Below are 26,837 nucleotides of genomic sequence, written 5' to 3'. Positions count from 1 at the left end.
ATGAGGGCCGGGGTCTGCCCACAAGGGGCTGGAATTGGGGTGATGTTGTTATTACCCGTAAACAGAGGGGGAGGCAGAAACCTCACCGCTTCGCTCCAGCCGACAGCAGCCTCGGCCCCATGGGAACCCAGTCCTCAGAGAGCTGGTTGCTATGGATACACTCCCGAGGGTCCCAGCCTGCCAGCCCCCAAGCCCCTGTGCAGCCCCCAGAGTCTGCTCTTGTATGTGTGAGCCCTGGGGGAGGGAGGGGTGGGCGAACAGACAGCTGGGCCCCTGCCCCCAGGCGTGCCCAGGCAGGGGGCGGCGCCCCAGAGGCTGTGCCTCCGCTGGGGAGGCACCCGGGCTTTGTCTAGCTCCTTTCTGCAAATGGCCCATCTGCCCTGGCCTCTAGATGTGAGTTCCAGCTCCCTTCTCTCTCATAAGACCAGGAACAGGGAGAGGAAGGCCTTCCAGGCTCCCAGAAAACAAGCCCCCTCGGGTTCGTAGTTCCGCACTCCCACGCACAGCTGTGCATCCTCGGGTACGCGGCTCCACCTTTCTGAGTCTGGGCCCCCTCTGTACCAAAGCCAGGGTCATGGCAAAGGTCCAGGGTGTTGCCATGGAAACAATATAAGAGTGGGTGCCCACACAGTAGGGGTTTTACGAAGCAGTACTTGATACAGGATCCCGCCTTCAATAGCCAAAGGCTCTGGGGACGCTAGAAGCAGCCCCATGGCCGGCAGGAGCCCCAGTGTGGGCAGGGATGGGGCTGGAGCGCACCCGGGAGAAGGGTACGCAGGGGCCCGGCCATGCCACGCTGTCCCACCGCATGAGCACCGGGCTGACCGCCCTGGACCCCACCCTTGCAACTAGGATGGGCTCCAGAGGTGCTGGCTGAAGGGCTGGTCAAGAGCTCGGGCTGGGGCACCACACACTCCCTGGGCTCCAATCCCTTCTCTGCTTCTTTAAACTGCGGGGCTCACAGCAAACTACCTAATTGCTCCTTGCCTCCTTTTCCTCATCTGTAAAGTGAGTGTTGTAAGGATTAAATAGATAGGAAGTGCCTGGATGTGCCTGGTACATCCTTATTCCTCAATAAATGTGAGGTGTGATTATAAACGGGAAAACAACAAGTGATGGTTGCTACATGCCCAGCACGTCTTTACTCATTTAATCCTCAGGGCAAAACACTGAGGTCAGCAGGGAGACAGTCACAGTATTTGACAACTGAGCAGGAACACGCGCCGGCCAACCAGAGCAGAGGCTGGTTAGAAAAGCAGAACGACCCCCCGGTCCCTCACAGGTGATGCCAGCTTTGGAAGTAGACTCTATTGCAATTGCTATTACTAGCGGTACTGCTATTACCCTCTGGCTTTACAGGTGAGGACCGAAGCCCAGAGAGGTCAAATCATAAGTGGGTACTGGAAGGGGGAGATTTTAACGCAGGCCATCTGACTCCAGGGCCCAAATCCTCCCCAATCCACCCACACTGGCTGGCAGCAAGCTGAGGCTCAGGGGGACAGAGCTGGGCAGCCGTGACTGCACTGTGCTCTGGACCTCTGAAGGGTGACCGCTGGACCCTTACCTAGAAGGCTTTGCTCAGTCGTAAGGCCTTAAGAAAGTGGTCCATTTCTGACTCTCCTTGGCTGCCAGACACACCAGAAATAATGGGCGCTCAGGACAGATTTAATCAACCAATGAATCACCTCTAAAAGGAGCTCTCTGCTACAGACGGGGCTTTGAGGAGAGGCCTCAGGCCCCAGCTGGACACACAGCTCGATCCTCATTCAGACGTTTCCCTCTGCAGCTGGGTGATCTTGGTCAGGGCCTCTGGCTTGCTGGCCTCTGTGGGGAGCTGGCCAGGAGACCCCTTAGGGGCCCCCACTGCAGATTCTCCCTTCAGCCTCTCCCGCCATCCTTCTCTCTCACTCTCTCTCCCCCTCAAAATCCCGGAGTTCTGGGCCCCAGTTCTGATCCCACAGTGAAACACACTCAGCAGACATCCCTGTCTTCCAGCAGGAACCTGTGGCAGGTGGCCCTTCCCCAAATCCTGCCCCCCTGCCAGTGGTACCAGCAGTGGCTCTCCAGGGAAAGATACCCCCGAGATCTGCTTGGCATCTCCTCGGTCTGGAAACAGACAACACAGACTTAATGGGAACCCCCGGGCCCGTTCTGCCACCTGAGGGTCATGCAGCCTCCAGGCCCACTGGCCGGTGCCCCTTGGTCACCATTCCCAGGGCCCATGTGGACCTACCAGTAGCTCAGACTTCTCCTGCCTCATCGAAACCCACTGGTTATGGGCCTGCGGCTCCCCCTGACCTCGTAGCCCCCAAGGCAGGGACCGTTTCTGACTCTCCTTAGCTGCCAGGCACCCCCAAAATAAAGGGTGCACAGGACAATTTTGATCAATCATCAGTCAGTCATTAACGATAACAGTAACTGGAAACCTTCCTAGGGCCTTCCATGTACCAGCAACTGCCCTGGCTATAGTGATGCCGTTGATGGTAATAGTATCAGCTGGTGGTAACTGCTAGCGTGACCGGGCCCTAAGTGCCAGGTTCCAGGCCCTTTATGTGTATATTATCTCCATAAATTGTCAAAGGATTCCTAAATCTAAAGCCTAGAGAACAGAGTCACTTGCCCAAGAAGACCCAATAAGGGTGTGAATAAGTCCACCCCGCGATCAATGACCAAGACGACCACGAACACTGAGGAAGCGCTTACTGCATCAGCCTTTTATCTACATTATGCCACGGGCCCCTCATACCAATTCTATGAAGTCGAGACAATTATTATTCCCATTTTACAGACGAGCCCTTGGCAAATGAGGCCCAGGAAGATAAATGCTATGTCACACAGGAAGGGAAATGGTGACACTGGGGTTTGAACTCAGAGTCTACTGCAATCAGACGTGCTTAACCGCTGCACAACGGCGCTGCTTCTCTGGGCTACTAGAGGGAACGCCACCGGGCAACACAGCTCAGCACGGGGGCTCCTCTGGGCATGAGCGGAGCCCCAAGGAGCAAGGTCCAGGCTCGGGTGGGCTGCACTTACCCGGGGCACTGGCGACGTGTGGGCGCCTTTCCGGGGCCCACTGGTCTCTGGAGTGAGGTCACGGTGGTCCACCTGCATGTGGCTCTCCAGGTCCTCGGCACTCTCGAACTTGACGCTGCACTCGGGGCAGCGGAGGCCGGCGCAGGGCCGGTCGGCAGGCTCGGGCGGGGCCAGGCCACCCACCTGTCCGTTGGAGCTGCGGGCCATGCAGCCGGCGCAGAGGCCATAGGGGAGCCCGTTGACGTCGAGCTTCACCAGGTCCTGCTTGCTGCGAAACTCTTTGAGGCACAGGGCACACTTGTAGAGCTTCTGCAGCCCCTGGCCATTGGGGGAGGACGCGGCCGAGCTGCCCGCCAGCTTCTGCATGTGGAAGGTGCCATGGATCTTGAGCTCGAGCGTGGAGGTGACCGTCTGCATGCAGACCACACAGCGGAAGCCTGTGAGGGAGTTGCGCAGGTCGGGGTGCATCTGGCAGTGCTCGATGAACTCCTCCTCGCTCTGCAGGGGCATCTTGCAGATGCGGCAGGTGCCCGTGTCCAGGCTCTTGCTGTGGGTCACCTTGTGCTCAGTGAGCGTCAGCAGCGAGGGGAAGCGCTCGCCACAGATGGGGCACATGTAGTGCTTGGCAGGGCCCCGGTGCGTCTGCAGGTGCTCCCGGAGGCCATTCTCCGAGAAGAAAGTCCGTGAGCACACGTTGCACTTGTGGCTGCCCTTGATGAACTCAGCCTTCTTCCGGGAGCCGTCGTCCTCGCCTGGCCGGATGTTGTGGTCCCGCAGCCTGTGGTTCTGCAGCAGCACCTCCATGGTGTAGGCCGCCCCGCAGATATCGCAGCCATACATGGGTTCTGACGCGTCCACGTCATCCTCGCTCGCCTCGTGGCTGTTGGGCGCCTCAGGGTTCTTCAGCAGCATGCCCTGCAGGTCGGCCGGCTCGGCCTTCTTGGCGGTAGCCGGGGGCACCCCGTTGGCCGTGCCGTTCTCGGTGGCCGCGTCAAACACACAGTGCTTCTCCCGCAGGTGCTTCTCCAGCAGGATTATGGCGTGGAAGGCCTTGCTGCAGAACTTGCAGTTGTACTTCTTGCTGTGCGTAGTGATGTGGCACTGCAGCTCCACCTCGGTGCTGAAGGTCTCCCCGCAGAAGATGCACTTGTGTGCCTTGGCCGGGTTGCCCAGGTGGCTGTGTTTGACGTGCACCTGCAGGTCGGCCTCCTTGCGGAAGTCCCAGTTGCAGGCCGTGCAGCGGTACATCTTCTTCTCATTGCTGTGCTTCACCGCCAGGTGCACCTGGATGGACACCTTGGAGTCAAAGACCTCCTGACACAGGGTGCAGTGGTAGAGCACGAAGGTGTGCATGTCCAGCAGGTGCTTCTGCAGGTCGTCCACCGAGGAGAACTGCTTGTCGCAGCTCTCGCACACGTAGTGGGTCGACGTGGTCATGTAGTGCACCGTCAGGTGCTGCAGGAGGGACTCCTGGGAGTCGAAGTCCTCTTTGCACTGGGGGCACGCCTGCTTGCGCAGCAGCAGCTCCAGGTGCAGCTTCAGGTGGGTCTGGAAGCTCTCAAAGTTGGAGAACTTGAGGTCGCACTGATTACAGGGATACTCGCCGTTGGAGATGGAGTTGGCGCTCACCGAGAGCCGCTGCCGCTTCGGGGACGACACCTCCACGTCAGATGAGACCGGGCTCTGCTCCGCCTTGGACTTCTTGCTGTGGGCCAGCGGGATGTTCTTGTGGTTCTCCTTGATGTGCTTGGTGAGCTTCAGGATGGAGCCGAAGATGGGCGAGTTGGTGCAGTAGGGGCAGGAATAGACCTCCATGAAGGACTGCGCAGGCTGCACGACCGGGGACTCCAGCTTGGCGCTGCCGACGCTGCAGTGGGCCTGCTGGATGTGCTCAGTGAGGGAGGACTCGGTCAGGAATCCCATGGAGCACTGGTTGCAGAAGAAGGCGTTACTGCCGTCGGGCGGGTTGGAGTTGGGGCCGCAGTGGGAGACGCGGATGTGCTCCTGCAGGCTGTTGATGTCGGCGAACATCTCGGGGCAGTAGTTGCAGTGGAAGGCAGAGATGTTACTGAACTGCATCACGGGGTAGGCGTGGTTCTTGTGCAGCTTGCGGACGTGCTCGTTGAGGTTGTAGAGGGTGGGCATGGAGTCTAGGCAGATCTGACACGTGTGGCTCTGCTGTGGCTTGTCCGCGTGGATGGTCTTCAGGTGGATCTCCAGCACGGCCAGGCTGTTAAAGTCCCGCTTGGAGCAATAGGGGCAGCTGTAGACCACCTTGGACCAGCCCTGCCCGTCATCCCGCATCTTCTTCTGGCCCCGCAGTGGCTTCAAGGTGGAGTCCGGCGTGGAGCCTCGCTCCACGGAGGCGCTGGAGTCTGGAGTGGCGCTGCTCATGGAGGCCACGCTGCCCAGCACGGGGTCAGGGCTGATGCTGTGGTTGCTGGAGTCGGGCTGCCGGTGGCTGTCCAGGTGGCAGTAGACGCCCTCCACCGAGGAGAACTGCTCGGGGCACATGGGGCACTTGTGTTTCTGGTTGGCGTGGGCTTGGTGGATGTGGGCGAGCAGCGCGTTCTCGTCGACGAAGACCTCGGGGCAGTGGATGCACTGCAGGTCGGCCTTCTCGGAGAGCTGGGGGTGGCGGGTGAGCACGTGCTTCTCCAGCTCCTCGGTCTGGCTGAAGGTGTCCTCGCAGTAGTCGCACATGAAGTCGTCCTTCTTGGCCTCCTTCTCCGACTTGGCCAGGTGCTCCTTGTTCTTCTTGTGGGCCTGCATGTGGCTCTGCAGCGAGCTGGTGGAGGAGAAGCCGCGCTTGCAGACGGTGCACTTGAACGGCTTGCTGGAGCTGTGGGTCTTCAGGTGGATCTTCAGGTGGTCGCTGCGGGAGAAGGCCGCCTCGCACTCGTGGCAGTGGTACTTCTTGTCGCCCGTGTGCAGCTTGATGTGCCGGTCGCGGCTCCTCTTGTGCTTGAAGAGGCGGCTGCAGTAGGTGCACTTGAACGGCAGCTTGTCGCTGTGGATCTGCTCGTGCCTCTTCAGGTAGCTCAGGCGGATGAAGGACTTGTCGCAGAATTGGCAAGGGTACGGCAAGCCCGTGCCCCCTTCCTCCTCACCCAGGCCCAGGTCACACCCATCTCCGATCATCTGCGTGGGGGACGCAACATCCTTGCTGGAGGGAGACGAGGCCACCCAGGAGAGTTGTGGGTCGTCGTCACCATCTGCAGAGGGAAGGCAGAAGAGAGATTAGAGGCAATTCCCAGGGCCGCGAGAGACGAGGACAGAGCCAGCTTCTTGAAAGCTCGCGGGCTGAGGCTGTGCAGCTGGCCCACTGCTGCAGGGGGAGTGGCGGGAGGGAGTCTGGGGGGCCGGAAACAAGTGGACATGCGGGCCTTCCAGTCTGCAGAGGAGGTGGAAGAAGGGTGGCAGGATAAGCAGGGGATGTGCCTCTCCCCTGGGCAACACCTTCCTGGACCTCGCTGGATGCAGCCCCCAGCCCCCCAACAGGAGGTGAGGTCTCAGTCACCTCCCTGATGGGGGGTGGGGGGGTGCAGCCTGGGAAAAAAGTCACCTGAAATGTCCTCAGAGACCATCAGTCCCATAGGCCCAAAGGAGGTAAGTCCCATCACTCGATCAAGACACGGGGGTTGACTCCCCCTCCAACCCCTAGTCTGTGGGGGAAATCCCACTGATGCAATGGGACGTAAGCAAAACTCTGCAAGAAAATAAAATGCATTTTAATGAATTCGGCCACACCACATTCCGTGGGGAAGGGGGGACTGATAAAGCTGGAACTGCTGCTTCAGGTGCACACAGACATATGAGGCGGAAGTTACAAGCACACGGTATCAGCCCCGAGAGCACACACGGGCGTAAATGAGGGGCACTTGAGAAGGGGCTGCAGGGTTCCCAGCCCAAACCATCCCAAGGGCGGTCATTTTCTTTGTTCCCCCTCCACCCCTGGATTTGCCCCAAGTTCACTCAGGACCCTGGGTGATGGCCTGACGGTGTGGTGATCAGAGATGGGGCCAGGACCCAGACAGCCACAGATCTCAGAGCCTAGTGGGCCCTTAAATCCCCTGTGGCGTGTGCGGACGGGGCCTGCACGGACACCCTATGTGGCCCGCCCTCCCCAGGGACAGGGGCCACCCCCGCACTAGGGGTTGGCCATTTCTGGAAAAAACAAAGGCAAACCGGACACAGCAAATTAAACCAGTGAAGTTTCCCAAGACACGGCGGGGGTTGAACCGAGCCAGCCTGAGCAGGGAGTGAATTCCATGGCTCAAGTTTCGTGTTGGGTGGATTTAAGACTTAATAATGAATGAAATGGACCGCAGGCTGCTACGGGCAGGGGAGAGACAAACAAAAGCTCAGACTCGACTGCACTGACCTTGCTCTTCTAACCCCCAAGGAAACAGACCACGGCCCCCGCCTCCCCGGCCCCCAGCCAAGCCAGCTTAGTCTTCGGAAAAGCCTCACCGGTGGAACCCAGAAATTCTTGGCCAGAGGCAGCCCAGACCCTCTAGAAGGGCAAGGCAGGGGGACCACATTCCGAGGCTGGGCAGGCACCGGCACACACACCTGCACGCATAAACACACTCACACACACACAGGTCACACGTCACTCCCACAACTCACATGTGAACTCCAACACACCAACACACACTCACACACATGCAGTCATACATACACTCTTACCCACACACAAGCACACACAGTCACATACTCTCACACACACACAAACATATCCATTCCCCTGCAATCACTCCCACATGCACACACAAGCTTGAACATACATGCACACTCACCTGCAGACACAGACACACACACCATCACGGAGGCACGGCTCAGACCAGGGGTCCCATACCCCCAGGCTCTCCCAGCTGCCAACCCCAAGACTTGGAGAGACAAGCAAGGCCGGCTAAAGGGTCTTTCGGGGTCACTCAGAGCCTGCTCCTAGGGTCCACGCACCACCCTGGTGCCCGCCCGGGGCCTCTGGCCCCGACCGTGTGAAGATCTGCCTGACCCCAGCTGGCACCGCTGGCAGAGCTCTGCCTGGAAGGATGCCGCTCTCCAAAGCTCCCGGCCCAGAGTCCTGCATCTCCCAGCAGCCTCCCTGCCTCTGAAGCCCAGTCACCCAACCCAGAGCAAGGTGCCTCCCAAAGCGAGGGCGCCCGCTCCCCTGGGAGCCTCACATTACAGGGCCTTCGGATGGGAAGGACACGGGGCTGCCAGCTCCTCAGATGAGATGCGGCGGGAGGCGCCCCGGCCCCTGCCGGGTAATTCCCAGCTCTTGCCAGCTGGGCTACGCGGGGCGCAGACAAAGGGACCCAAGGGAGGAGATGGCTGGAGCTGGGGCGGCTGAGGGATGTGCTCGGCCCCCACCCCCTGGCCGGGCTCCACCAGCTTTTTATTATTTTGATGTCTTAGCTCAGACTCACGCAAGCTGCCACAGAGCCCTTCCTGTGTACCTCTGCTAAGGGCTGTTCTAACCACGAAGGAGGCGGGAATCAGGGCCCCTCCCACTGTACAGACAAGGAAACTGAGGCACAACCACAGTGACGTCCCCCGGGGAAGGCCAGCACCAGGCCTGTCCACAGTCAGGCCCCTTGACACAGGTCAGACGTACAAGACTACACCTGAGTAGGTGAGGCCAGGAGAGGGACCCCCGTGTCAAGCTCCCATGCCGTCAGGGGCTGGCTCCCCTTTGAGCCCTGACAGGACCACCAGAATGGCCCATCGTCCGCATTGCAGGGAGGGGCCCCCGAGGCCCGGGAGGTACAGAGGCTGGCGGGAGCTCGCAGGGCCGACAAATGGAAGACAGGCCAGATCGTGGGTGAGGGGGGCAAGGAGGATGCCTTGACAGAAAGACCAAGCCCGGACGCGTCTTTCATTCACGTTGTCTGAGGATGAGAGCAGACACGTGCACTTGAACCCTGCTCCTCCATTCATCTGTCCACCCCACAAGCGTTCCTCTAAACACTCAGAGTCAGCTCACACATCTGCAAACAGGGACGTGTTGTGAGGGGTGGATGAGAACACGTAATGTGAAGAAGCACTCTTATTCCATTTACATGAACTGTCCAGACCAGGCACATCTGTAGAGACAGAAAGCAGATTAGTGATTGCCTGAGGCCAGAGGAGGGAGCAGGGATTGACTGCAGATGGGCAAGAGGCATCCTTCTGAGATCATGGAAATGCCTGAAAGCTGGATTGTGGGGAGGACTGCACAGCTCTGTGAATTTACTTAAAAGTCACTGAATTGCTCACTTAAAACAAATGAATGTTATGGTATTCAAATTATACTTCAATAAAACTGACAGACAAAAGCACTATTTGGCTAATAATAATAATTAGCACAAATGAGTACCACCAGTGCTAATAAAATTAGCAGCTACATCTAGTGAGCACGTCCCAAGTGCCTGCACTGTGCTAAGTGCTTCTATTACCACAATTAATCTCTTTTCATCCTCCCATTGGTAACATCCCATTTTTGAGATGAGGAAGCTGAGGCTCGGCGAGGTGAGTAACTTGCCCTGAGTCACACAGCCGGAGGCCCCAGTGGTGTCTGACCAGGATTGCGGGGTCTACTCTCACCCTGCTCCACCTGCAACCCCACCCAGTCTTTGAGAAGAAGAAGCCACCTGCCCCAGCACCAGTCCCCGAGGTTCATTGCGGGGCTGCCTGGCTGGCTTTATTTTTCTGCAAGCAAGTCTCAAAACTAAAGCAAAGCACATTATTCTGGGAACAACAAACTGAGCAACTGCTGAGATTATAATCATCTGAATTGAAACGAAAATAAGGCTCCTTAAACTGAAAAGATCCAATCAGGGGAAATGGGCATGTTGACAAATAAAGACCCAACTCAGATTGCCCTGTTTAAAGCCTTTTACCTTAACAACGTTTAACCTTGACTGCTGCCGCCCCATCCCCTCCAAATGCATTTTGTTTGGGGGGCACTTAGCTTACTCTTCTAGGAGCAGACTGGAGAGATGACTGGGGCCAGCACACTCAGGATGGATGGGCAGGGAGGTCGGCAGATGAAGGGGGGGTCCTTTTCTTACAGCGGCAACACTCCCCTCATGCTGACTGTTAGACATCACACAGTGCAGCCGGTGCAGCACACACCCTCAAGCAGATGTGCAGAAAGGGAAGGGGTGCAGAAACAGGATGAAGGCAACCCCAAGGTCCCCTTCAACTTGAATGTTTCAGAACTCAGGGAGAAGGTAGTTTCAAGGAAAGTCCAGCTCAACCAACCACCTTTTCATGTCCAAGTGAATGCTTTGATAGAGTCTACTATGTGCCGGGCACTCTTTTAAAAGCTTTACATGTGTTAACTCATTCAGTCCTCTCAACAGCCCAATGAGATAGGCACTACTATTATTATTTAATATTTCCCTGATCAGGTGAGAAAACTGAGGCACAGAGAGGCTGAGTAACTTGCCTAAAGCCACACAGCTTGCAGGCAGGAGAGCCAGGATTCAAACCCAGTTAGTTGGTTCTGAGTCGGTGCTTTCACCCACCATGCTACCCTGCCTCTCTCCTTTGGGAGGGGCCACTGTCACATGAGAATATCAAGAGGGAAACCCAGTGACTAATGCCAGATACTTGGCCTCCCCCTCCCGCTAGAATGAGTACAAAGAAATACAACAAAATAAATAGAAAAATCACTTTCAAAAAGGAAATTAAAGTCATTTAAAAAGGATTAATCCTGGGGCTTCCCTGGTGGCGCAGTGGTTGAGAGTCCGCCTGCCGATGCAGGGGACACGGGTTCGTGCCCGGGTCTGGGAAGATCCCACATGCCGCGGAGCAGCTGGGCCCGTGAGCCATGGCCGCTGAGCCTGCGCGTCCGGAGCCTGTGCTCCGCAACGGGAGAGGCCACAACAGTGAGAGGCCCGCGTACCGCAAAAGAAAAAAACAAAGAAAAAACAAAGGACTAATCCTGAAAAAAGGCCTGATAGGAAATGGGTTATATGGGGCTTTTGCAGTCTGCTGCAGGAAGAGAATGAAAATAAGCATAAAAGAGGGGAGGAATTTCGATAAAAACTCAATTATATAGAAAAAAGAACATTAACTGGGCTTCGGGATACATCAGTGGCAGAAAGAGTCAGGTGGACCCCAAGCTCACATGGCCACACTTGGTGAATTCCACAGGCTGAGGCCACAGCCATGACAACGTGGCCTCAGACACACCTTGTCTGGGCAGAGCAGAGTGGCCACCACCCAGGACGTCTGGTACCCTCAGCTCCACGCTCCTCCAGTCACAGAGAATCCAGGTCGGGGCTGCTGAGGAAGTACCTGGATGCAGGAGAGAGAGTAGCTAGCCCACAGGCGCAGAGGAGTGAGCGGAAAGGGGGACCTTCCTGCAGCGAGGGGCACAGGCTGAGGAGGGAGGGAGCCCTCTGTCACTGAAGTTGTGCTAGAGGAATAAACGGCTCTGAAAAGAACAGTGAGGGGGAAGGTGTAAACAGCCAATGCCCAGGCAGCTCCAGGTTTCTAGGACATCCCTGGGATGGGCAGGTCCATTCAAGTGAATAAAAATGACCACCAGCCTCCAGAGGGGACAAAAGTTGAGCGGTCCCAGGAGTGAAGTTTCCAAGTCCACAAGTGCCCCCAGTGTGGGGTACTGTGCACTCGAGTGCACCCCACCTGGGCGCTGCCCCCTGGATAGTCCAGACCACGCACAGCAGGCAGACTTGGGACAAGCGAGGGGCCTGGGGGAGACACGCCAGGGCAGAGGAAAGAGCACTGGACAGAGAGTCCAGCAGGAGACCTGGCCCTCGGCTGCCTCCGCGTAATATGGGAAGTTGGAATTTGAGCCTCAAGAGTCCCCTCTGGATGAATAGAAAAGTCATTTTGGACAATATTCCAATCATCCAGATTGTTTCCATAATAGCCACAAAAAGGCTCGACGATTCCTCACGAAGCCCCAGAAGGTCTCCTTGCTATTCACCCGATTCCATGGGAAAATGAAAATTGCTATGGAGGCAAGTTCCCTCCCCACAAGACAAAGCTCTACGGGGCTCCAGGTAGAGCTTCCCCTCTGTCCCCGTTGGGAATTCCAGGAATGGGAATAACTGTGGCCCAACCCCAGACTCAGGAACCATCTACGCCAATCCCGCTTGATATAGAGGAAGAAGCTGAGGCCCAGAGAGAGAAGAAAACTTCCAGGGACAGTAAATTGTTAGTGGTCACCTCGAATACTGTGTTCAGGAGGATTCTGAGGCCCTATCTGGGCTCAGAAGAAATGAGTGCTGAAATCAATTGGTAATGTCTGCCACGAGCAGAGGAGTGCACAAGTGGAATGTTCAAAGAGCGGGGAGCAAATTGGAGGAGGAGGTCTCCTGATTCCCAGTGCTAGAGCAGAAGCTTTTAACCATCAGGTTTTCTCTTTCAAGAAGGGAACTGTGCATCCCCTCTGAAAAGGAGGCTTTAGGGCAGGATCACCAAAATCCTGTTGTTCAAGCAGAGACAACAGCATTTGACAGGTACTGTGGAGCTGTGTTGTAGCCTAGAGAGGGGTCTCCAGCCAGGGATAAGGGTCAGCAGGTCCAACTCTGCTGATGGTGAGGTCCACCCAAAGTGGGCACAAAGCAGCCCGGGCATCCTGGGAGGGCAGATCAATGCTCCCCAGAGCCCGAGGTGACAAAAGCTGCAAGACATGAATGTGCTTCAGGACACACCACTGACTGCACTTCCCACAGAGGCAGCCAGAACCAGACAGGTGGCTTCCAGACACGAAACGATGCAAATTCAGCTGGAGCAACATCTGGGTGAATTGCTGATCTCTTCTTAGGAAACTTCAAATCTCTACCCATCTGTCTCCCTGCGCTCCCTGTAAACCTGGTGCAGCAGGGGGATCTGTGGGGAGCCTGGATCTGTGACGAACTCGGGCCCAGAGGCCACTCTTGTTGCTGGGAGGGTGGGAGTGCTTCTGCCTCTGTGACATGGCTGGACTGGGCAATCTCTGAGGCCTTTTCCTGGGGCTGCTTCCAGTAAACTGTGGTGTGAGCTTCCTGAGAGGCCCAGCACAGTTAACCCCTGGACCAGAGTGGGGTCCTGGATCCCACGGTATGAAGGCCCAGTAGGAGACGGAGGCTGCCAGGCCAGAGCTCCCAGCTGGGTGGGGCATCCTCACTGTCTCCATGCCTACCAGGGACTCATCCAGACTCAAACTAGGCCCGGGGGGGCCCACTGACAAGAAGGCGACAAGAGTGCCTGCCCTGGTCCTTACCTCCTACCAGGTGACAAAGCTGGCCATCCATCCCAGAATACTCCGCAGCTCAGTTATATGCACACATGTAGGATCGGTGCAAGGGGGAGGGGAGGCAAGAGGAAGTCAACGGGCCATCACTCATCTTATTTAACACAGACAGGGAAACAGAGGCCACATAGCAGGAGCAGACAGATTCAGAACTAAACTCATAAAAACCACAGTAGTTACTGTTTACGGAACATTCTCTATAAACCAGATCCTTTGCCAGCATTTTCTCGTTTGATTCTCACAATATCGCTACGAGGTAGGTGCTATTACATTCCCTTCTTTCTAACCGTGCAAACTGAGGCTCCAAGAAGGAAAGCAACTTTCTGAGCACATGGAGTTAGCAAGTGGCAAACGTACCACTACCCCCACCCCAAATCCACTCACTAACCACTAGACTACACTGCCTCTCCAGGCCCTGAGTGCCGGTTCAGGGCCTGCCCCACTGCAGAAGCTGCTCAGTGCCAACCCCTACAACTCAAGGACAGCCAAGAAGAGGTCCTCATACTTTATGACCCCACCCGCCACAAAGACAAAGGCATGTCCCAAAGTGGGCAGAGTCGGTGGCTGGCTTTACCAAGCTGGATTACCCGAGGCTGGCTCTGATGCCAAGCACCAATGAATGTAGCTGGTCTCTTGCCTCACTTGGTGGCAGGCAGAGCAGGATGCTTAAATAATCTGTGCAGAGGTTGTGGTAGGCAAGGTGATGCCCCCCACCCACAACAAGATGTTCATATCCTAATCCCCAGAACCTAGGAATATGTTACATTACATGGCAAAGGTCAATTAAGGTTGCAGATAGAATTAAGGATGCCAATTAGATGACCTTCGGATAAAGAGATTATACTAAATTACCTGGGAGAGCCCAGTGTAATCACAAGGGTCCTTAATGCAGACGAGGGAGGCAAAAGAGGAAGTCAGAGTGATACAATTGCTGGCTTCGAAGATGGAAGGGGGCCACAAGCCAAGGAATGTGGACAGACTCTAAAAATGGGAAAGGCATGAAAACAGATTCTCTCCAGAGCCTTCAGAAAGGAACACAGCCCTGCGGTTTTAGCCCAGTGAGATCCATGTCAGACTTCTGATTTACAGAACTATAATATAATAATTTGTTCTTGTTTTAAGCCGGTTAAGTCCATGATAATTTGTTACAGCAGCAATAAGAAACGAATACAGATATTGGTACCAGGAGAGGGGTGATGCTATTACAAATACCTGAAAAGTGCGGAAGTGGCTTTGGAATTGGGCAGTGGGCAGTGACTAGAAGAATTTTCAAGAGTGTGGTAGAAAAAACCTATATTACCTTTAAAAGATTATTCATAGAAAAACTGACTCTGTTAGTGAAGACTCAAAAGGAAGTAAGGAGTACATTTGAGAAAACCTAAGTCACCGTAAAAAATACCTAAATCATCATGAACAAACGGATAAGAGAAACATGAACATTCAAGGCACTGATGGCGAGGGCTTAGAAGATGAGGAACTTGATATTGGAAACTGGAAGAAAGGGATACTTGTTATACAGTGCCAGGAAGCTTTAGGGAATCATGTCCCACAGTTACGTGGAAAACAGGACTAGTGATAGATAAAAATGGATATTTAGCTGAGGGGATTTCCAAGCAACATATTGAAGGTATGTCCTGTTTTCTTCTTGCTGCTTGTAGTGGAGAGGAAAGAGATGGATTGAGAGAAGAACTGTTAAGCAAAAAGAACCAGGAATTGATGATTTTGGAAATTCTCAGCCTAACCAAATTGCAAAAGACATTATAATTAAGAGATTCACTATCAGCAAATCACGTTCAGGGAAAAGACTAAGAGTGTGACTATACATTTTGCTAATATCTCAGAAGAATCCAAAGGTTGGAACACTCAGTCACACAAAAGACTCTTTGAAGATATTAAGAATGTGACTCACATATCCTCTATGTCAAACCAGAGAGCATCTAGGAAATTTGGGGGCATTGCCCTAGAGCCATCCCAGAAGAAGCCAAAAGTAGAGATCAGATTATCTAGAAAAAAATCTATGTAGGGACCTCTTGTCTAACGGTGTAGATTCCCCCATGACATACACAGGAGACCCACAAGCTTCTTGAAAAGTTTATACCAGCAGAAACACTGCCAACTTGGACCAAAAAGGAGATGGAAGAAGGCTGAGGAACCCCCCCAAATTCTACAGGCAGGAAATAGGCTAATAAAATTACTCAGCTGCAAACATGTGATAATTTCCATTTAAAAAAGAAAAAAAAAAGATAATTCAGAGGGCAAAGCCAGAGAGTAGAACTTTGAGCCCAGAGGGTGGTACCATGAGCAACAGTGGATGAGATCACTACTGGACTAGGTTCAGATTCTGGCACTGAATAAGCATAGGGATGTATGTAGAGGCAAGTACACCCATCCCCTCTTGTTCTTTCATTTTCCCAACTCTTGAGAGCGGGAATCTGATGAATTGGTCTCTAAGAGGCTTTGTAGCTCTAAGAGTCTGTGATCAACTAGTGATGGCTTCCCTGGGTACAGGAATGAGGAATGCCAGATAGTAGGTATCCCAGCTTCCCGCTGGACATCTCCCGGTTTGTGTTCTTTCCCTCGGCGCATGTTTGTTGAGTCTGCTCTATATGCCTGGACCTCTGAGGGTTGCAGAAGGTACCCAGCATTCTTAGGTTTCTCTGCTCTTGTCTGCCCAACCTCTCTGTCAATTAGTTACCATCTCAAGTTTCAACCCTAAACCAATGCTTTGCCACTTTGAAGCACTTTATTTTTATTATTATTATTTTTTGCAGTACGCGGGCCTCTCACTGTTGTGGCCTCTCCCGTTGCGGAGCACAGGCTCCGGACGCGCAGGCTCAGCGGCCATGGCTCACGGGCCCAGCCGCTCCGCGGCATGTGGGATCTTCCTGGACCGGGGCACAAACCCGTGTCCCCTGCATCGGCAGGCGGACTCTCAACCACTGCGCCACCAGGGAAGCACTTTAAAAGAGGGGGGAAAAAACCTTTCATGTAAGCAGTAGTCAGTTGTGCATGTAGATATTTGATTTCCCTAAGGGACATTTGAGGGTATGGTGTAAAAGTTGGAGGCCCAGCCCCTGAGAAATCAAGAGTCCACCCACCCTGAGAAGAAAGGGGAAAAGGCAGCTGGAGGGTCTTTCCTCAGAGGCAGGCCAAGAAGCCTCCTAAAGGACACCAGGAGCTGACATGGCTCCACCTAAAATCTTGAATTAGAATTATGCTTTCAGTAAAAATAACAGCGATTTGTATTCACCCTTCCCTGCTCCAGGGAGCTCAGAGTGCCTTTGCAGCTATGATCTCATCATCACCAGTGAGGCCACAGACAGGGAAAGCAGGGATCATTCTTTCAGTTTGGGAATCAAAATTAAGCAGGTTGGGCGGGGGTGGTGCTCAAGGGTCAACAGGCAGCATGAGGGTGGAGGCTGGCATGCAGAGGTCAGTGGCCCCAAACTGAGAGGAGGAGCTGGCCCTGGTGGGTGAAGGGTGGGGTCCTATTCTTTGACCCACCTCTAGGGGACACTTGGCACATATCCTTGAGGGCCCACAGACCTCCCAACAGACTGAAAGCCATGGCCCGGCATGCCTTTTTCTAGCTGTCTCTAGGGGCTGCTGAAATGCCACCTGACAGCCAACAACTGCCATCCGGGCCCTTAATAAACCTTCCGGGGAACCAAAACCATCAGCATTATTTTGAAGAGACTCCATCAGTCTCAAGGAGACATCAGCCACTGGGAGACAGCAGAACCGTATTTTGAGAGTATGGGCTCGCTTAGACTGAGCTGCCACTCATTGGCTGTGTGACGGTTGTCAAGTCACTGCACCTCTCTGAGCCCCCATTTCCTCAACCATAGGATGGGGATAATAAGAGTGTCTACCTTACAAAATGGGTAATGTGTATATGCTGCTAAGCATTCAATAAATGAAGGAGGTTACTAGTGGAACTTATACTATTTTCATTAACTGTAAATCCCATCAACTGTATGGCATTTAAAATTTTACACAGCATTTTCACACCCATTATCCCTTTGACGTTGGAGCAGCTCCTCATGGTTGAGGTAGTGGTGGTGGTTGTTATTTCCATATTACAAGCAAGCAGGGCACCACACACCCAGGGATCCTGGGATGGAACCCAGCATCCCACCCAGCCTGTGTCCCTCTTTCACACTCAAAGGATCAACAGTAAGCTGCGTGGTCAACCCCACGGATGAGGAAACGGAACAGAGAGGTTAGATCAAACCCCGACGTCACAGAGCAGATGGTAAATGGAAAAGCTGGGACTGGACTCGCAGCGGGACTGAGAGAGATGATGACCTGAGCAGGGGGACAGAGATCACCGTGACTGTCCTCTCACCAGATGGTCTGGGGACCACCCAGTTATCAGTTATTTTGTAAAAATGCCAACATTTAGAAATCAAGAACACTCAACGTTTTTTAAAACATCCACTTCTGAGTTTTCTGGAAGGAGAAGGCAAAGACCTGGAGACACAGGACCTGCATTTGGTGCAGCCATGACAGACCAGAGCTGCCGCTCCCCGTTAGAACCGGGTGCTCACTCTCCTGTCTGTCCAGACCGACAGGGCCCCCTTCCTCATTATGAGGCATCCTGGGCCCCAAAGGCACTTGTGTTTGCTTGGCAGCCGGGTCCAGCAGCTGGACTAAGGAGCCTTAGACTCCCAGCTCCGTCAAGTTAATGAACCTCCTCAGTTGTACAGAAGAAGAAACCTGCCTCCGTTTCCTCATCTGGAAAATGGGAATAATAATAATAGTCCCAATTATAGAGGTGCTATGCAGATGAAATAAGTGAATATTTGTAACAGGTTATATATGAGAAATGCTCTATTAGATAAAAATAGTCACTGGCTACTGGCTCCCAGCTCAACATAAGGTCACAGGGCAGAGAAAGGGAGAGAGAGACAGGCAAGAGAGGCAGGCAATGGCCGTGATGGTTTGAATGGGCACAAGACAGTGAGGGGTCCCACCTCCCTGAGTTCTGATTAACAACCAGGAAGGTCTAAGTTAAGGACAAGCAGTTAGCCCCCTACAGAAGATGATTTTCTAAGCAAAAGACACTCAACCTGCATAAAGGCCCATCGGGCCTTTGCCATGTACAATCCCAGGACATCAGAGAGGAAAGAAGCCTACAAGAGCCCCCAGCCCAGCCCCCTCATCATATAGACAGAAAACTCAGGCACCAGCAGCCTCGCTGGCGCTTGGACCCGGGTCTCCAGGCTCACGGTGGAGGGCGTGGGGGATGAGGCCTGACTCCCAGAGCACCCCTGCCCCTCACCCACTAGGCTGCCATCCCAGGACACCCAGGACAGGAAGGGGACATCTGCCTTTCCCCTTGAAGCCTCTGACCCCACAGAACACACAGCCTGCCCGGCTACTCCATCCCTTAGACAAATTTACTTAGCACTGATACTGAAAATGCAATTGAGCTTGAGTTTTACTGCAGAAATTAAACATACCAGGGAAAAAAAAAATAGAGCACTCGTCAACTCGCCCAAGAGCTGGCGGTGATCAAACTAGCTAAGGTGGAGTGTCACGATAGGCTCCTGCCAGGGAAGAAGGGCCCCAATATTCCCCCATGAGCCCCAAAGATGGGGCTCTTGTTACTAGCAGAAGGGCTCTGGAAGGCTTTTCCATCAGCCCCCTGGCCGGGCCCCCTGCACTCCCCGACCTCACCCCACCAGCCTCCCACCGTCGCGGCTGCAGAGAGTCTCCGAAGTCACCTCCACGAGCTTTCACGAAATGACACCACCAAGGGCCGGAGCAAAGGGCTCTCTGCTCGACTAGAGAGAAAGCAAGATGCTTTCAGGGTTGAATCACTGTTTTTCTTTCCTCCCTTTGGAGATCGGCAGAGCCCACATTCGGCCGTGTTCGTGGACCTGGGACTGGAAACAGCTGCGCTCTAATTACATGTAAAGTGTACCAAAACATCCTTTTTATCACAGACTGGAAATCTGTTAGCATCTGTCTCTCCTTTGTTTCTTCCACAAGATACAAGCTTGTTTCTACATTTTTCTCACCTGTAGCGGTGATTAAAATTCATTATAAATGAAAGGAGTGAACAGAGAAACAGGTTCCTCTGTGTACCCTTCTAAACTCAAATTAGAAACAGCTGTTTGCTAATTCATGCAGCGATGTTTTGTCGTGCTCTGTGAATCAATAATAACTCACCTTATTGCTGCAGAAATTTTTGGATAATCCATATATTTAATTCGGCGTTGGGTTCTCCAGGCAGGAATGTGGTGGCAGAACATCCCAGCTGCCCTCAGGTGGGCACGAGGGGACTCTGGTTCACTCCCTGGTGACGTCCACGCTGCCCCAGCAAAGAACCCCAAACTCGGAGGCACCCAGCACCTCTACCCTAGACACGGGTCCTGGCAGGACCAGAAGGAAACCCCAAAACAGTCTCCTCATCTCCTCCCCTCCCTGGAACCAGCCAAAAAAAAAAAAAACCCAACTCTGATTAAACGCAAACCACACACATCCTCCAGCCACTGGAGGGAACAGCAAAATTAAACCTCTAATTGGTACGCGGAACAATTTAAAACTATTAAGTATAGGTGAAGCTTTTCTGTAAGAAAATACTCCTTTGATTAGGATTAAGTTTATTTGGATAGCATTCTTCCCTTCCCTATGTTATAGCTGCAGATGTCAGAGTTGCAGTCTGGAAGTCCTCGAATTTTCTGAGAAGTGTTCAGGCATCTCCTCGGCCAACTTCAGTGGAAAGAGTATGCGGCATCCAGAGCTGAAGCTCTGAAAGGGAGAGGATATTCCTTCTCCTTTGTGGGGAGGGAGGTGAGCAACACGTCCAGAGGCCCGTACTGCCACCACGGCACGCCCGGCCTGATCAGCAGGGGCTCCTCCTTCAAGACACTGCCCCCAGGAAGCCTTCCCTGACTCCCTCTGCCACCACTGGTGCCCTTCCCTGACCTTGGGGGCACTGCCACTTTTTACCCTGCACTGTGGCACTTGGCATCACTGTCTATTTTGAGTCCTTGGGGAGCCCCTGTGTCCCCCCTCATTCTTTCAGGTCTGAAACATAGTCACACTGAGCCACTTTTTGAACCTCAGACTGGTATCACTGCCCACGGCCCAGTCCCACCCTGCAGCCACCAACCACAGAGCCCCCCGTGAGTGCCAGGCACGGTGCCAAGCTCCTCATAAGCTTTACCTCATTAAATCCCCACCTCCATCCTACGTGGTGCCCACCATCATTTTCCCCGTTTTACAGATCAGACACCTGAGACTCAGAGAGGGCAAGGGCCCCGAGTTTCACAGCAGGTAGTGGAAAGAGCCTGGAATGATCCCATATTTCTCCAGAAAGCCATCAAACTAAGGAGACAGCAGTCCAATGCGTCCAAGGGGTCTGCCTAGCACAGCTCACACTCATCTGCAGGGCTCTGGGGAGTTTTCCCTTGGGGGAGGCCCGGACAGCTCCCTCACTGGCAGGCTCAGGGAAGCGTGAGCAGGGAGGAGCCACATGCTGGGAGGCAGGGCACTCAAATCGTGCTTTGAGGAAGGAGGAGGCTCTCCACTGACCCGCGTCCCCCAAACATGGGACGTGCACCGTCATTAGAACCCATGGTGATTTAGGGGGCACCCTAACACTGATGCACAAAGTGAGAAGGTTCGTGCCCCTTCGATTCCCTTTTCAGCCATCAGGCAGAGGAGAAGGACTCCACCTGGTGCCGCGTCCTTAATTTCTCTCTAACGTTCCAACAAAGAGAGAATAGACCCCAAGGCTCAGGGTTTTCAGAATGCCAAAGCTCTGGCTGGAAGAACTTGAACGTGAGCTTTTCTTTGGGTCTGTTTTCAATTTACTTTTAAGGTCACTGCCTACTTACAGCAAATGATACTGATTTTCCATTGGCAGAATTAAGGAAATAAATTAAAGTACAAAAAGAGGACTTAAAGAAAAACACTAGGTAAATCATAGCACCAGTGATACGGAAATCCTGCAAAAATTATGGCAGAGGGATACAAATGACCAAAGCCTGGGACCTCCAGTGTAGAAGTGAGCGTGGAAGTTGGAAATCTCAGGAACAGCAGGCTGAAGTCTGCGTGGTCTCTCCAGGGCTTTGCCCCTGCAATGATTTTCCAGCCCCAGCTCCTCCAGGGAGAAGACGTGAGAGACGGTGCCAGGTAGGGCCTGGGAGCTGAGGCCCAGGAATAGCCGTCCTAAGAGCCTGCTGCCACACCCGGCCCCGCGCAGCAGCCCTCCACCCCTCAGGCCATGCCCCCCAGTCCCCAGAGACCTGGCTTAGCTCTGCGCTCACAGCGATCAGGGCAGGTGGCAGGGGGAGGTCACAGGCAGGGCATCCGGGCGAGGCCTGAGACAGATTCAGGAGGTCTCAGTGCTCCCTGAGGGAGGGAGGCCCCGGGGAGAATCAGAGCTCATCCACACAGGAGCTGCCGCCTCCCCTCCAGGTCTGGTTGGCCCCAAGCAGAACACAGCAAAACGCACGGCACTGGGCCGGGGCCTCTCCCAGCGGGCTGGACCAGCACCTTGGTTCTGGGGCTGCTTCCAGCCCCAAGCAGCTGTGTGACCTTGGGAAAACCCCTGGCCTCCGGGCTCTCCTCAGCTCATTTACAGAACGCAGCTTGTATCCTGACTTTCTTACTGGAGGTGTGGACAGAGGAAGTATTCAATGAAGGTAAAGAATGTGAATAAATAACCAGATTCGTATTATAATTTTCACAAAACCCAGTATCAGAGAAAACCACATGGTGCTTCTAACCTAGAACTTGAAGCGTCTAACGTAGATCTTAAAGACATGGAAAGATGATTAATAAGTATATTTCATATTAAATATGGACACACATGCCTATAACGTATGGATAATAAATGACATTTATTACGTGCTAGACATTTCTTGTTTGCTCCATGTCACACGTTGTCTCATTTAATATTCACACCAGTCTGACGAGTTATTCTTGCCAGCCCCCATTCTGCAGATGAGAAAACTGAGGCTTACAAAGGTTAATTAACACTTCCAGGGTCCTACAGGTCAGAAATGGCCGAGCTGGGCTTTGAATATGGGTCACCTGACCTCACAGGCTGTGCTTTTAATCACCCTGAGATGCTGTGTGTGCGAATCACCATATGGGAGTGAAGGAAACTGAGTGGGTGACACCTGCTCAGAAGCAAGAACATCCCCGCCCCCCGCCTCCGGAGCCAGCTTCCCTTAGAGCCCAGGCTGGATGCCCAATAAGAACCCCGGGAGGATGTCAGGGTCGAGTCCTCATTTTCAGCCCAGACACGTCTTGGGGGACACTCTGCTCGGGCTGGGAGGGTCAGACTTCTGCAGACAAGGCAGCCATGCTGTCTGACCTCGAAGCCCGGATCCGCTGTTTTTCACCTCAGTCGAATCCACAGAGAACCAGCTCAAGGATCCCCCCAAGCATCTGGAGCACTGAGGAGCCCCCCACAGCTGGGAGGATGGAAGCTCTCGCCCCAAATACTCGCTGTCTTTGCCCCGTGGCGTGTCAGGGGCCCTCTCGGCAATCCCACAAGACCGTCACAGCTTGGTCCCATTGCACAGAACACGCTGGGGATGGAGAGCAGGGGGGCTTTTGCCTCGGCAGGCGCCCCAGGCACGTGCAGCACAGCCCTCAGCCGCTCGGTCCAGCCGCAGCTGCGGTGGACGGTCTGAGCGCCGGGGCCTGAGGCCCCACCTCAAGCTCTCGCCTCCAGGGCTCTGCCTCTCTCCAGAAGGGGGTCCTCAACCGAAGGGGGACTGGAGCCTGCGGGGCACCTTGCACATACAGGAAGGTTCCAGCTGAATCGAGCCCAGGGGTCCGCAGCCGTGACCTTGACACTCCTCCTCAATACTGACCTTTCCCTTCCCTGCCTCACTCTCCCTGTCCCTCACTCCTGCTTCCTAGAGCACCTACCTCCCCATCGTAGAACCTGGACCCAAGTGCTGGCCTCAAGCTCTCCATTCAGGAAACCCATCCACGACACTTACCTAAGGTGGTGGCACCAGATTCGCAAGCCGAGTCCATCCAGTGACTCACCACGCTCGGGTCACCTTCCAGACTTGTGCCCTATTTATTTACTTACTTACTTTTCCCTTTTTTTTTTTTGCGGTACGCGGGCCTCTCACTGTTGCGGCCTCTCCCGTTGCAGAGCACAGGCTCCGGACGTGCAGGCTCAGCGGCCATGGCTCACGGGCTCAGCCGCTCCGCGGCATGTGGGATCTTCCCGGACCGGGGCACGAACCCGTGTCCCCTGCATCGGCAGGCGGACTCTCAACCACTGCGCCACCGGGGAAGCCCTACTTACTTACTTTATTACTATCACTCAACTTTGTCCTTTCACCTGCTTTAGGCCTAACAGTGCTACCTACCTGAGTGTAATCCCAAATAATTATCTTGATGAAATCGTGTGTATCATGTTTTGTAATGTCCATTAAAATACAAACATAATTACCTTTTTAAAAATTGCATGAACCATCTAAAATTGGGCTGCCCATCCCTAAAAGTGCCTCAGGCCCCCACTGTGAGGCTCCTCCTCTGGCCTCCGCTTCGCACAGGACTGCAGCTCGCTGTGTGCCCCTCGCCCCGCTCCAGGCTGGGAGCGTGCTGGGGTGGGGTGGGGCGGGGGGCGGGGCGTGGTGTGCCCAGCACAGCACCTGGCCAGAGGCAGGCAGGGGAGAAGAGGCGGGCTGGGCCCCGAAGAGGGGGAAGAGCCCTAGGATTCCCCACCGATGTGCTGGTGCCAGCAGTGCAGCCACTCTGCGGGCCCCACTCACCCTTTATACTCAGCCAGTCTTTGACTCAGCAGAGAAAATTTCAATTTTCCCTGGCCTTTCACGTCTCAGCCTCCAGAAAAATTGCCATTGTGGGTTTTGTTGCTGAGTTGTCAGCCCTCGATGACTGAGACTGCTCCAGCCCCACCTGGGTTGGGAGGAGATTAACGTAGCCTGGGGAAGGCCCCGAGTGCAGGGGCAGCAGCTGGGGAGGTGGCCACCTGGCCTGGGACCACAGTGTGAAGGAGGAGCCCCGTGTGGCTGGGCTGGCATGACAGGCGCCCCCCGGAGGCGGCTGTGGCCAGGGGCAGTCCCCTGACTCGACTTCCAAGTGTGGGGCAAGGCAGCTGCAGTCCCAGACATCACAACTGGGGCATGCAGTCCCCTGGTCCCTTCTTGGCATCGCGGACCCTTCCCTAGGCACCCCTACCCCCTGCCGCCACCTCTGCTTTTTCAGCCTGAATGGCCACCACGTCCTTATGCCGTAACCAAGCCCTCATCTTACCCTACACTGTGCCTATTGTCATAAATAGACTTGAAAATCATCATAAACTATGTTCACTGAGCACTTACTATATGCCATGCTCACTTATTTTTGTTTACTTATATTATTAAGCATAAATGTTTTGCGTGTATTAATGCATTTAAACCACACATAATCCTTTCACTAGACACATTTTACAAATGAGGAACCCGAGGCTCAGAGGCTGAAATAAACCTCTGGGAGTGTCCAGCTGCCACCCGTTGTGCACGTGCGGATACTGAGGACCTGAGGCCTGAGAGAGGGAATTGCCCCAAGGTAGATTCCAGCAGAGCTAGGAGGATCTGACTGCCTGACTCACCAACCTCACAAAATGTCAGTACGTTAGAGGTGGAATTATGGGAACCCTCCCAAAACACACATGCACACACACCCCAGAGGAGGCTGAGAAGGCTGACGTAATGTAGAGGTATAAACAGAGAAAGACCACCCTGTGGAAAGCGATGAATCACCCAGGACCCTTTGCACAATGCATCACCCACGACATCCTCCCCGCAGGGCGTCTGGGAAGGGGAGACACTGCCCCCAACTCAGTATCCCTGAGGGTGGTGGTGCTATGCCCACAGCCTGCCGGGGCCACTGTCCCCAGCAGGGCTAGCTACCAGCTCATGTCAGCCCCGGCACAGAGTAGGTCATCGACATTTGCTGAATGTTCCATGAACGAACGATGGATGAATGAGTGTCTCAGCCAGGTCGTTAGTCAGTGCTGGGTGCAGGGCTGTGAACAAGCTGTGAATTTCCTCCTCCGCCATTCACACTGCATCGAAGCAGCACTTCACTTGTTCATCTTTGCCCAAGAATATCATTCTTGGGTTATTCTGTGAGGGTCTCCCTACAGGTACTCCTGGCTTAGAGCTGCCCAGAGACAACTCTGAGAAGCCCCAAATTTCTGGATCCCTGGGAGCCCCCACCAGGTGCCTGCCAGTACCTATCTGCTTAATGATTGAATAAATGCGTGAATGAATGAATGAAAGGGTACATTTCAGGTCTTGTCCTAGAGCAGGCAATTGGTAACTGTAGCATGAATAAATGAATGACTAGGATGGATGGATGGATGGATAGACGGATGGATGGATGGACAGATGGAAGGAATGCTAAGCCCAGGGCTTGGTCTAAAGGAGGCACTTTCTACCTGTAGTATGAATGAACACCTGAATGAGAGAATGAATGAATGAACGAACCAATGAACGACAGAGCTAATCGCAAAGAAGGCGCCGGGAGTCACTCAAGGAGGGTCCCACCAGGTGGAGGCTCCAGCTGGCAGCTGAGGGGTTAATGAGTTTGACCACTAGCTTGACCACCTGGGCCCAGAGGGGCCCACCCCTGCAGAGCCAGGTCCCTGGGGCGTCCGCACATTGTGGCAGAATGCAACTAGTCCAGTGTTCAGTGTAGCCCGCATTTGTCATTCTTTCCTTTCAAAGAACCTCTTGGAACCAGGGAGAGAGCAAGGGTATGTAGGGGTAGGGGAGGCGGATGGCAGGGATGGAGGCAGAGCTCAGCCAGCCAGCCTTAGACTGAATCCCTGGAGAAACGGTATTAAAACAAAGGAGACACTGGGAGTGGACAGGAAGGGTTGGGGGTGGGTGGTTACAGGCCTCCTATTTATTCAGACCAGAGCAGAACAAATGAATAGATTTAATAAAATAATAAGCTAAGATTCCATGCTCTTAAAGGTACAGCATCAGCAGTGTGATCTGGGGTGGAGTGAAAGGTTTGCATGTTTCTCTGGTAAAACTCGGAGAGTAAATATCTCTTTCCACACAGCACACTGGAGGGTGAGGGTGGGGGTGTGTGTGCATACACCGGTATGCGTGCCTTTCCCCTCAAGGGACCTCCAAAACTCACCCCAAATCTCCCTACTGACTACCCAACCCCCACAAATAAGCACACCCTCCCTCTAGGAACACACGGCCAAGTGGCTGCCTTGTAAGTTCTTCTGGGAGGAAGTTAGGCCAGCCAAGCACACACGGGTATCACCCCTTCCTGGCCACCGCCGCCCTGGGTTTCTCCTTCCCTGCCCAAATGGACCAAAAAAATTGATCACTTCCTGTTCATCTTGGGAAACTCCTTGCATTCATTCATTCATTCTCTGAATACTTACTGACACCTACTCTGTCCATGCCAGGCTCTCTCGGAGTACTGGGCCAGCAGACACACTGGCCCAGGGAGCCTGGTTCCAGGCGCACCAGGAGCACGTCCAGGAAGGCTCCCTAGCCAGAGAGCTGGGTTCATATCCCAGCTCCACCGC

At 54.0% G+C, this 26,837-nt stretch overlaps 1 protein-coding gene across 1 annotated transcript in view; it reads right to left on the bottom strand.

The window, feature by feature from the left end:
• The window catches only part of ZNF423 (zinc finger protein 423), a gene marked incomplete at its 3' end in the record, with an annotated part of 299,958 nt that overhangs the window by 104,173 nt on the left and 168,948 nt on the right, over window positions 1-26,837 (bottom strand). Inside the window, exon 4 of the mRNA XM_082861880.1 lies at window positions 3,034-6,248. Coding sequence (XP_082718006.1) covers window positions 3,034-6,248 — 3,215 coding nt within the window. The remainder of the gene's footprint in view (window positions 1-3,033; window positions 6,249-26,837) is intronic.

Source organism: Leucopleurus acutus (assembly GCF_964270905.1).
Source record: "Leucopleurus acutus genome assembly, chromosome: 20".
NCBI classification, from domain to species: domain Eukaryota; kingdom Metazoa; phylum Chordata; class Mammalia; order Artiodactyla; family Delphinidae; genus Leucopleurus; species Leucopleurus acutus.
The sequence above is the reverse complement of the archived record's forward strand: the minus strand, read 5'-3'. Positions and strand labels throughout refer to the sequence as shown.